The sequence below is a fragment of the Cetorhinus maximus genome, chromosome 1 (assembly GCF_964194155.1).
Source record: "Cetorhinus maximus chromosome 1, sCetMax3.hap1.1, whole genome shotgun sequence".
Lineage (NCBI taxonomy): Eukaryota > Metazoa > Chordata > Chondrichthyes > Lamniformes > Cetorhinidae > Cetorhinus > Cetorhinus maximus.
This window is the reverse complement of record NC_135879.1, coordinates 241,852,727-241,864,842: the sequence shown is the minus strand read 5'-3', so window position 1 is coordinate 241,864,842 and position 12,116 is coordinate 241,852,727. Positions and strand designations below refer to the sequence as shown.

The 12,116-nt window shown below is 43.2% G+C and overlaps 1 protein-coding gene across 3 annotated transcripts in view; it reads right to left on the bottom strand.

Annotated features, from left to right (window-relative positions):
* The window catches only part of LOC144688399 (exocyst complex component 6B), a 623,897-nt gene that overhangs the window by 128,133 nt on the left and 483,648 nt on the right, over nt 1-12,116 (bottom strand). For all 3 annotated transcript variants that reach the window (XM_078554888.1, XM_078554897.1, XM_078554904.1), the window contains exon 19: nt 11,379-11,520. In XM_078554888.1, the coding sequence (XP_078411014.1) occupies nt 11,379-11,520 (142 nt within the window). The remainder of the gene's footprint in view (nt 1-11,378; nt 11,521-12,116) is intronic.

Below are 12,116 nucleotides of genomic sequence, written 5' to 3'. Positions count from 1 at the left end.
GTGAAGTTATCCACTTTGGTAGGCAAAACAGAATGGCAGAGTATTATTTAAATGGTGATTGATTGGAAATATTGATGTACAAAGGGATCTAGGTGTCCTTGTACACCAATCACTGAAATCAAGCATGCAGGTGCAGCAAGCAGTTAAGAAGGTAAATTTTATGTTGGCCTTCATTGCGAGAGGACTTGAGTACAGGAGCAGGAATGCCTTACTGCAGCTGTACAGAGCCTTGGTGAGATCACATCTGGAGTATTGTGTGCAGTTTTGGTCTCCTTATCTAAGAAAGGATATACTTGCCATAGAGGAAGTGCAGCGAAGGTTCACCAGACTGATTCCTGGGATGGCAGGATTGTTGTATGAGGAGAGATTGGGCCGACTAGGCCTGTATTCACTGGAGTTTAGAAGAATGAGAGGAGATCTCATTGAAACATATAAAATTCTGACAGAGATAAACAGACTGCATGCAGGGATGATACTTCCTCTGGCTGGGGGGTCTAGAACAAGGGGTCTCAGGGTATGGGGTAGACCATTTAGGGCTGAGATGAGGAGAAACTTCTTCACTCAGAGGGTGGTGAACCTATGGAATTCTTTACCACAGAAAGGTGTGGAGGCCAAGTCACTGAACATACTTAAGAAGGAAATAGATAGATTTCTGGACTCGAACGATGTTAAGGAGTATGGGGAGAGAACTCGAGGTGGCTCGAGGGGCCAAATGACCTACTCCTGCTCCTATTTTATACATCTCTATGTCCATATCGGTACCAATGACATAGGTAAAAAAGAGGGATGAGATCCTGAAAGCAGAATGTAGGGAGCTAGGAAATAAATTAAGAAGCAGGACCTGAAAGGTAATAATCTCAGGATCACTCCCAGTGCTACATGCTAGCGAGATCAGGAATAGGAGAATAGACCAGATGAATAGGTGGCTGAAGGGATGGTACAGGAGAGAGCGATTTAGATTCCTGAAGCATTGGGACTAATTCTGGGGAAGGTGGGATCTGTACAAGCTGGACGGGTTGCATCCAGCAGGGCCAAGACCAATATCCTCACAGGGGTATTCGCTAGTACGGTGGGGGAGGGTTTAAACTGGACTGGCAGGGGGATGGGAACCTGAGCAGGGAGACACAAGAGAGGGAAACAAAGATAGGAACAAAAGACAGAAAAATAGAAAGCAAAAGTGGAAGACAGAGGAAACAAGGGCTGGCAGTAAACAGGGCCATAGTATAAAAAAGGATGTGTAAAGATGTTAAAAAGACAAGTCTAAAGGCACTGTATCTGAAAGCATGGAACATTCGCAATAAGGTAGACGAATTAACAGTGCAAATAGATGTAAATGGGTACAATATGATAGTGATTACGAAGACATGGCTACAGGGTGACCAAGGTTGGGAACTGAATATCCAAGGGTACTCAATATTTAGGATGGACAGGCAAAAAGGAAAAGGAGGTGGTGTGGCATTGTTAGTTAAGGATGAAATCAGTACGATAGTGAGAAAGGATATTGGCTCAGAAAATGTAAATGTAGAATCAGTCTGGGTGGACCTAAGAAGCAACAAGGGGCAGAAAACATTAGTGGGAGTTGTCTTTCGGCCTCCAAACAGTAGTGATAAGGCAGGGGATGGCATTAAACAGAAAATTAGAGATGCATGTAACATGGGTGCTATAGTAATCATGGGTGACTAATCTACATATAGACTGGGCAAATATTTCCAGGAGTGTGTACGAGATGGTTTTTTAGGCCAGTATGTCAAGGAACCGACTGGGGAACAGGCTATCCTAGGTTTGATGTTGTGCAATGAGAAGGGGTTAATTAATAATTCAGTTATGTGGGGTCCTTTAGGGAACAGTGACCATAACATGATACAATTCTTCATTAGCATGGAAAGTGAAGTAGTCCAATCTGAAACTAGGGTCTTAAATCTTAACAAAGGAAACTACAAAGGTATGAGGCGTAAGCCTGCTAAGATATATTGGGGAACTTCATTAAAAGGCATGATGGTGGAAAGGCAATGGCTAATATTTAAGCAACAAATGTTTGCATTGCAACAGTTATACATTCCTTTCTGTCGCAAAAACAGAACAGGAAAAGTGACCCAATCATAGCTAACAAAAGAAATTAAGGATAGTATGAGATCCAAAGAGGGGTCATGTAAAGTTGCTAGAAAAAGTAGCAAGTCTGAGGATTGGGAACAGTTTAGAATTCAGCATAGGAGCATCAGGAGATTGAGTAGGAGGAGAAAAATAGAGGATTTGAGTAAACTTGTAAGGAACATAAAAGCGGACTGTCAAAGCTTCTATATGTATGTATAAAGAAAAAGATTAGTGAAGACAAATGTAGGTCCCTTACAGTCTGAAATGGAAGAATTTATAAAAGAGAACAAGGAAATGGAAGAGCAATTAAACAACTACTTTCGTTCTGTCTTCATGGAGGAAGACACAAATAACTTCCCAGAAATGCTAGGGAACCAAGGGTTTAGTGAGAAGGAGGAATTGAAGAAAATTTGTATCATTGAATTGGGACTGAAATCCCCAGGGTCCGATAATCTACATCCCAGGATACTAAAGGAGGTGGCCATGGAAATAGTGGATGCATTGGTTGTCATCTTCCAAAATTCTGTAGATTCTGGAACAGCCCTGGTAGATTGGAGGGTGGCAAATGTATCAACACTATTTAAAAAAGGAGGGAGGGAGAAAACAATGAATTACAGACCTGTTAGCCTAATATCAGTAGTAGGGAAAATGCTAGAGTCTATTATAAAGGATGTGATAACAGTACACTTAGAAAATATCGACGGGATTAGACAAAGTCAAAATGGATTTATGAAAGGGAAATCATGTTCGGCAAACCTACTGGAGTTTTTTGAGGATGTAACTAGCAGAATAGATAAGGGAGAACCAGTGGATGTGGTGTATTTGGACTTTCAGAAAGCTTTTTATAAAGTCCCACACTAGAGGCTAATGTGCAAAATTAAAGCACATGGGGTTAGGGTTAATATATTGGCATGGATCGAGAATTGGTTAGCAGGCAGAAAACAGAGAGTAGGAATAAATGGGTCTTTTTCGGAGTGGCAGGCAATGGCTAGTTGGGTACTGTAGGAATCAGTGCTTGGGCCCCAGCTATTCACAATATATATTAATTATATGGATGAGGGAGCCAAATGTAATATTTCCAAATTCACTAATGACACAAAACTAGGTTGGAATGTGAGTGGTGAGGAGGGTGTTAAGAGACTTCAAGGCGATTGAGACAGGTTGAGTGAGTGGGCAAACACATGGCAGATACAGTATAACGTAAAAAAGTGTGAAGTTATCCACTTTGGTAGGAAAGACAGAATGGCAGAGTATTTCTTAAATGGTGACAGATTGGGAAATGTTGAAGTACGAAGAGACCTGGGTGACCTTGCACACCAATCACTGAAAGCATGCATGCAGATGCAGCAAGCAGTTAAGAAGGCAAATGGTATGTTCGCCTTCATTGCGAGAGAAGTTGAGTACAGGAGCAAGGATGTCTTACTACAGCTATACAGGGCCTTGGAGAGACCACGCCTGGAGTACTATGTGCAGTTTTGGTCTCCTTACCTAAGGCATATACTTGCCATAGAGGGAGTGCAGCAAAGATTCACCAGAGTGATTCCGGGGATGGCAGGATTGTCGTACGAGGGCAGACTGGGCCAACTCGGTCTGTATTCACTGGAGTTTAGAAGAGTGAGAAGAGATCTCATTGAGACATATAAAATGGATGGATAGACTGGATGCAGAGATGATGTTTCCTCTTGCTGGGGGGGGGGGGGGGGGGGGGGGGTCTAGAACAAGGGGTCACAATCTCAGGATAAGGGGTAGGCCAATTAGGACTGAGATGAAGAGAAACCTCTTCATTCAGAGGGAGGTGAACCTGTGGAATTCTCTATCACAGAAAGCTGTGGAGACCTAGTCAATGAATATATTTTAGAAGGAAAAAGATTTCTGGATTCTAAAAGCGTCAAGGAGTAAGGGGAGAGAGCAGGAGTATGGTGCTGAGATAGAGGATCAATCATGATCATACTGAATGGCGGAGCTGCCTCGATGGGCCGAATGACCTACTCCTATTTTCTATGTGTCTATGAATGGGTGCAGCAAATAGCCCAGATGCATTTAAGGGAAAAGCTAAATACACACATAAAGGAGAAAGAAATAGAAGAACATGTTGACAGACTGAGATGAAGTAAGGTGGGGGGAAGCTTATGTGGAGTACAAACTTTGGCACTGGCCTGTTGTCCAATTGTGCTGTAAATTCTACCTAATTCTATGTCAACAGTACTTAGATGCTGCCACCTAATGGGGTTAAATCATGCCATTGGCCTTAGTTTTACAAAGCTGGCGTAAAGGTAACCAGCCCAATGTGCTAAAGTCACTGCCAATCAACTCATTGAGATGCTTAAAACGATATCAGAAAGACCCCATATCATCAGCAACACCTTTAGGCAGGGTAACTTCACACACTCACAGCCAGTAACACAGAGCATCACATCATTATCCAAGGTCTGCTTCTGACATTAGTAAATATATCTTTTAAATTGAAGATATATAGGGCACATTTACAGATACAGAGTAAAGATTCCTCTACTGTCTCATCAAACGCTCCCAGGACAGGTACAGCACGGGTTAGATACAGAATAAAGCACCATGTACACTGTCCCATCAAACATTCCCAGGGCAGGTACAACATGGGTTAGATACAACGGAAAGCATACTCTACACTGTTTAGTCAAACACTCAGCATAGGTAACCACACAGGTTCAATGTAAAGTAAGGTTACTTGTCTTCATCATATCCACAATTTGCAGAGAAGCACATAACTGCATTAAGATTACATTTCCTCCTGCCTGATTCTGATACCAGCAACTCTGCTGCATTTAGAGATATATTGTCAAGACTGTCCTGTTCTTGCAGTGTTTCAGTTACAATTCAAATATTAGGGAGAGACAGACTTTGTTCGAATCCGTACCAATATCAAACCCAGGTTCCAGAAATTAAAGTATATAGTGTTCTTCTCATGCAGGATTGCTGCCACCATAAAATGGGATGCTGGTTTGGCAGAGTTACTGTTACTGGATTACAATGTGAGAAAGCTAGATGAGCATCAGTAGCGATAGTCAACAAAACAAGGTGTTGCCTAGGAGAAGTTACTGCGCCAGGAAGTTGGCTGCGAGGGGTTAATCAATTTACATTCCTTCTCAGGCTGTGGGTATCACAGGTAAGGCCGATATTTATTGTCCAAACCCAGTTGCTCTGGGAAGGTGGTGTCGGACCTTTTTCCCAGATTGCTGAAGCAGGTGATGCAACTGATTGGCTAGCTTAGAGTCACATGTCGGTCGGACCGAGCAAGGACAGCAGCTTTCCTTGCCTAAAGGACATGAATGAATCAGTTGTGTTTTTATGACAATCTGACAGCTCTGTGCTCACTTTTACTAACTCAACTTTTCACTGTCAGATATATTTTTTAATTAAATTCAAATTCTCCAACAGCCACAGTGGGATCGGAACTTGCGTTCTTTGGATTATTAGTTCAGGCATCTGGATTACTAATTCAGTATCATAACCATAATTACAACACTATCATACCTATATCTGACTATGAGAGAGCTGGATTAACATCAGTCGAGATTTTATCAATAATACAGGACTGCTGGCTGGAGGGGTTACTGAGCCTGAGTGAGGAAGCTAGATTAACATCTCTGGATGAAAAGCAGGCCATGTTGTCTGAGAGGCTTTAGCTAAGACCAATTTAGTTTCCTCGCCATAAATCTCTGCAGGAGCAATTCACTGGGATGGTTACTGGAGAGCAAATGAGAGTAGGGGGTGGGGAACCCTGCCAAACCCTGGTTTATGACCAGTTAACTCGGCACAAACCCTGCTGCTCAAATCCTTACTTTGCGGGAATCACAAGTCATTGCAACGTCTCTTCCTGCACTCCTTGCTCTCCAGGGGCTGGGGAAGAAATCAGGTATGTGAGACTGAGTTAGCAATAACCCTTGCTGACTGAAGTATTGTGGGGCTTAAACTCTTAATTGCTTTTTTTTGACTTCATTGTTTTATTAATGGGGCGGAACCATGGTGAGACCCCTAAAACATGTGCCTCGCGCCTTAGAGGTTAACATTTGTCTTCATTAAACAAAATAGTCATACATCAGCACGCTGAACCACTATTCCTCGAATCATCGTGATCATCTTTATGATACCATTAATTTGCTTTTACTAGATGTGGCTGAAAGGAGACTTGTGTTTTTGCTCTCGCACTTGGGCATTTTTACAAGACTGTGCTGGGGTTGAAAAGTCCGCTCGGTATCTTGTAAACTGCAGCTATGACTTTATTAACCAACATGTGGCTTTTCGGTTTGGTTTTGCATAAAATAAAACCTACTCTCATGTATGGGATGCACTGAAGGGAAACCTTGCTGGCTGGTTTTCAGCTCCTCCTGCAGTACGAGCCAATGTTCCAGCCACGTACTTCTAACCAGTGGTCCTTGAGGCCTGTGCAGAGTTCTTGGGGCAATGAGGAGGGAGGCTCAGTGGTTTTTTCAGGTGATTGAGGTCAGGGGAGGGCTGGGGATGCCCCTTTTCTACCAGTTCCCACCAAACCCCAGCTCTCCTTTCTTCCTTTGTAATCCTGGTCAGAACATGATCTTCTAAAGGAAAAAAATGTCTCTCTTTCCCCTAACTTTTACAAATGCAAGAAATGGCAGAAGATGGGTACAGGGCTGTATAATCATAACCAGAGATTCACTTGCAATGGCTTTTCTTCCTGTTCCAGCACCATGACCTCTGGTATTTCCCAAGGATCTATCCTTGGCAACTGGTCTCCTCCTATTTCTCATCAACATGCTGCCCTTGATGATCAACCAAAAGCATGGTGTTAGTGTTCACATGTATGCTGATGACACCCAGATCCACTTCACCGCCACCCCTCTTGACTCCTCCACTGTTGCTAAATTATCAGACTGATTATCCAAAACACCCAGTGTTGGATGAGCAGAAATTTCCTCCAATTCAATATTGGGAAGACTGAAGCCATTGTTTTTGGCCCCCACTCCAAACTGAATTCCCTAACTACCAACTCTATCCCTCTCCCTGTCAACGATTTGAAATTAATCCAGCCTTTTCACAACCTTGGTGTCACATTTGATCCTGAGGTGAGCTTCTGACCTCATATTCATGCCATCTATAAGACCGCCTCTTTCCAACTCCGTAACATTGCTGGACTTCGCCCCTTACTCAGCTCATCTGCTGCTCAAACCCCATGCCTTTGTTATCTCTAGACTCGACTATTCCAATGCACTCCTGGATTGTCTTCAACATTCTACCCATGCAAACCCGAGATCATCCAAAGCCCTGCTGCCGATATCTTAACTCACAGCAAGTCTTATTCCCCTATCATCCCTGTGCTCACTGACTGACCTACACTGGTCAAGCAATGTTTTGATTTTAAAATTGCCATCCTTGTTTTCAAATCTCTCCATGGTCTTGCTCCTTCCTTTCTCTGCAATTTCCTCCAAACCCAATTACCCTCTGAGGTATCTACGCTCCTTCTCTGACTTTCAACCTCTCTTTCCTCCTTTAAGGCACTTCTTAAAACGTGTTTCTTTGGCCAAAATTTTGGTCATCTGACCTAATACCTCCTTATGTGGCTTGCTGTCATACTTTGTTTTACAATGCTCCATGAAGCGCCTTGGGACATTTCATTATGCTAAAGGCACTAATTTATAAATATAAGTTGTTGTGTCGGTCGTGCAACTCGACGCGTAATCCAGGGCCTGGAACTAATAACCCCACAGACGTGAGTTCAAATCTCACTCAGTGTAAGAATTAGAATTCACTTTAAAAACAATAGAAAATAACAAGCTAAAAGTGACCTCAAAGCTGCCTGATTGTCATAAAAACCCAACTGGTCCCTGATGTTCTTTAGAGAAGGAAACTTGTCATTCTTACCCCATCTGGGCCTGTGCAACTCCAGTCCCACACCAACCGCCCTCTGAAGTGATCCAGCACATCTATTAAGCTGCTCAGAGCAACTAGGGATTGGTGAGAAATACTAGCCTTGCTAGCAATGCTATATTTATATTCAATTGTACAAAATATTTAAGCTTCCATACAAAAATAAGCATTCCACTATGTTGACCCTAAATATAAGTTTCATTATGGCTACATAATGTTTTTTATTTTGATGATTTAGGCTGAGGGGATCAATGTTGGCCAGGACAAAACAGGTAAAAAAAAAATTATGGTCTAGAACTGCCAGTTTTGCAGAAAAGTCACTCAGAACATCTACAATTTCCAACAATCTGGACAGGGTTCAGAGCAAGAGGTTCAACTTCATCAATATTTACCCTCCCCACTCCAAAGGGTACAGAAAGGAACTGCAGTGGCCCTAACTGCTGCAGAAATAAAGAGCTTGAAAAAAATGAGATGAGTAGAGGTGCTAATTGGCCCACTGAACCTGTGCCAGCTCTCCACTTATAGCCATATCCCTCTACGTGTTCCCGGTAACCTTTGAAAAATATATTTTGCAAACAGTGATCCACTTTGCCTTTTTAAAAGCTATTAACAAGGAAGCTATGCTAACCTTTACAAATAACTGGTTAGCCCTCAGCTTGGAGTACGTGTCTAATTTTGGGCACCATCTTTTAGAGAAGACGTCAAAGCCTTGGAAAGGGTGCAGAGGAGATGTACCAGACTGGTACCAGTGGCGAAGGACAAGGGATTCAATTAGATGGAAATACTCCTTCAAACAAAGAATGTCAAGAGGAGATTTGACAGAGGTGTTCAAAATCATGAATAGTTTTGGGAAAAGCAAATAAGGAGGAACTGTTTCCAAGTGACAGGTAGTTTGGTAGCCAGAAGACACTGATTTAAGATATTGGCAAAAAAAAGACCAGAGGGAAAATGAGGATTGCTTTTTAAATCAATGAGTTATGACCTGGAGGGCACTACCTGAAAGGGTGGTAAAAGCAAATTCAGAAAAACATTAAAAAGGGAATTGGATAAATATTTGAAAGGAAAATATTTTCAGGGCTACTTGGTTAAAAGCTGGGGAAGTGGGACTAACTGGAGCGTTCCACCTAATAGCCAGCACAGGCATGATGGGTTGAATAGCCTCCTTCTGTCCTTTATTATTGTACAATTCCAAGTTCTGCTCCCACCACTGTTTCTGGTTGGATGTCTGTCACAACAGCTTCAGTAAGAGGCAGAAAGTGAGTTCACGACTGGAGTGTACTACAGGAGTCTGCTCAAGGATAAATCTGCATGTCAAATAAAGAAAGAAAAACTTGTATTTATATAGCGTCTTTCATGGCCTCAGGATTTCCCAAAGGGCTTTATTTTGAAGTACGTTTGAAGCGTACTGTTGTAATGTACGAAAATCGGCAGCCAATTTGTGCACAGCAAGCTCCCACCAATAGCAAGCACTGGGATTACGTGTTTGGTGAGGAATAAATATTGACCAAGACACCAGGGAAAATTCTCCAGGTCTTCTTCGAAATATTGCCATAGGATATTTTACGCCCACCTGAGATGACCGATGGGGATTTGGTTTAACATTTCAGCCAAATGACGGTACCTCCCACAGTGCAGCATAAAGGCACAGAAGGAGGCCATTCAGCTCTTGAGCCTGTTTAGCCATTCAATTAGATCCTGGCTGACGATCATCTTAACTCCATTTACCCGCCTTGGTTCCAAATCGCTTCATACCCGACCTGACAACAATCAGTCTCAGTTTTGAAATTTTCAATTGGCCCCCAGCTTGAATAGCTCTTTTTTTGGGTATGAAGTTCCAGATTTCCACTACCCTTTGTGTGAAGAAGCACTTCCTGACACCAGGTGCTCTTGACCATCCCCGAATTCTTTGGCTTTCGCAAAATGGGCACATGGGACTGGGGGTAATATATTGGTATGGATTGAGAATTGGTTAGCAGGCAGGAAACAGAGAGTAGAAATAAATGGGTCTTTTTTCGGAGTGGCAGGGGGTGACTAGTGGGGTATCGCAGGGATCAGTGCTTGGACCCCAGCTATTCACAATATATATCAATGATTTGGATGAGGGAACCAAATGTAATATTTCCAAGTTTGCTGGTGCCACAAAACTAGGTGGGAATGTGAGTGGTGAGGAGGATGTTAAGAGGCTTCAAGGCAATTTAGACAAGTTGAGTGAGTAGGAAAATACATGGCATATGCCATATAATGTGGATAAGTGTGAAGTTATCCACTTTGGTAGGAAAAACAGAATGGCAGAATATTATTTAAATGGTGATAGATTGGAAAATGTTGATGTACAAAGGGATCTGGGTGTCCTTGTATACCAATCGCTGAAAGCAAGCATGCAGGTGCAGCAAGCAGTTAAGAAGGCAAATGGTATGTTGGCCTTCAGTGCGAAAGGACTTGAGTGCAGGAGCAAGGATGGCTTACTGCAGCTGTACAGGGCCTTGGTGAGACCACGCCTGGAGTACTATGTGCAGTTTTGGTCTCCTTACCTAAGGGATATACTTGTCATGTTGGGAGTACAGCAAAGATTTCCCAGAGTGATTCCTGGGATGGCAGGATTGTCCTATGAGGAGAGGCTGGGCCGACTAGGCCTGTATTCACTGGAGTTTAGAAGAATGAGAGGAGATCTCGTTGAGACATATAAAATTCTGACAGGGATGGACAAGCTGGATGCAGGGATGATATTTCCTCTGGCAGGGGCTCTAGAACAAGGGGTCACAATCTCAGGATAAGGGATCATCATTTAGGACTTATATGAGGAGAAACCTCTTCTCTCAGAGGGTGGTGAACCTGTGGAATTCTCTACCACAGAAGACTATGGAGGCCAAGTCACTGAATACATTTAAGAAGGAAATAGTTTGTTTTCTGAACTCTAAAGGCATCAAGGGGAATGGGGAGAGAGCAGGAGTATGGCGTTGAGATAGAGGATCAGTCATGATCATATTGAATGGCGGAGCAGCCTCAAAGGGCCGAATGACCTACTCCTGCTTCTATGTTTCTAACCCTCCCACTGGCACTCATTGGCAGCCATGCCTTCAGCTGCAGAGGACCAAACCATTGAAATTTCCTCAAACTTTCCCGCCTCTCTATCTCTCCCTGCTCCTTTAGGGAGAGCACCTTAAAACCTATCTCTGAGCAAACCTTTGGACACCTGTCCTAATTACCCCTTTATGTGGCTTGGTGTCAATTTTTGACCAATTCCTCACCTGTGATGTGTCGTGGGACATTTTTCTACGTTAAAAGGTGCTATGTAAATGCAAGTTATAGTTAAAGCAACTTAATGGCAGTTTCTTGAGAATATTTTGGAAGCAAGACAAAAATGAATTAGTTGCATTATCTAGAAGAGGGTCCCTTTGATCACTTACGCTCGCACTCCTCAATGTCCATGTTAAACTGTTTTAAGGCTCCCATGGTGATTTGCTTGACCTCGGTATCCAGGAGCAGCTGCAGAAGAGATGTAGAGAGATGTTTGCATGCGGACATGCAGGCTGTCTGGGCCACTTTGCCCTGAAAAATCAAAATAAAACTCTTATCAGACATTAAATCCCCAATTTCCCAAACCCAAATTAACAAATAGAAAGGACATCTGACTTTTTCAAATTAAAAGTAACCCGACTGTCCAGTGGACTGAGACCGGAATTTTCTGCCCCCATTGTCATGGTGGGCATGAGGGAACAATATGGGCAAGAAGGCCAAAAATTGGTTTTATGCCACCGTGAAGCCAGTTTGTAATCGTCTGCTCCACCCATCAATGGCAGGCCGCCTTTCTCACCTTCCAGGTACCTAATTTCAATGCATTTGCATCTCATCATCTTGCCCGCCCGCCGGAATCGTCTCCCCACGCTGAATCACCCGGGCACCATTCACAGTGACGTGTTTCACAACTGAACATGAGCGATGTGCACCTGGTGAGCGGCATTTCACTTGGGACTTAGAGGATTGTTTGCCTATCTTGCTTTGGGCAGCACTCACGTGGTCATCAGCGCCAGGCTTCGCAGGCAGCACCACATCACTTTGGGAGGCTCACGGGTAGGTCTCTACTTGCCAGACCAGTTGTAAGGCAGGGGTGGCATTTCAATGGCTGCAGGACTAGGGCTTGCTTG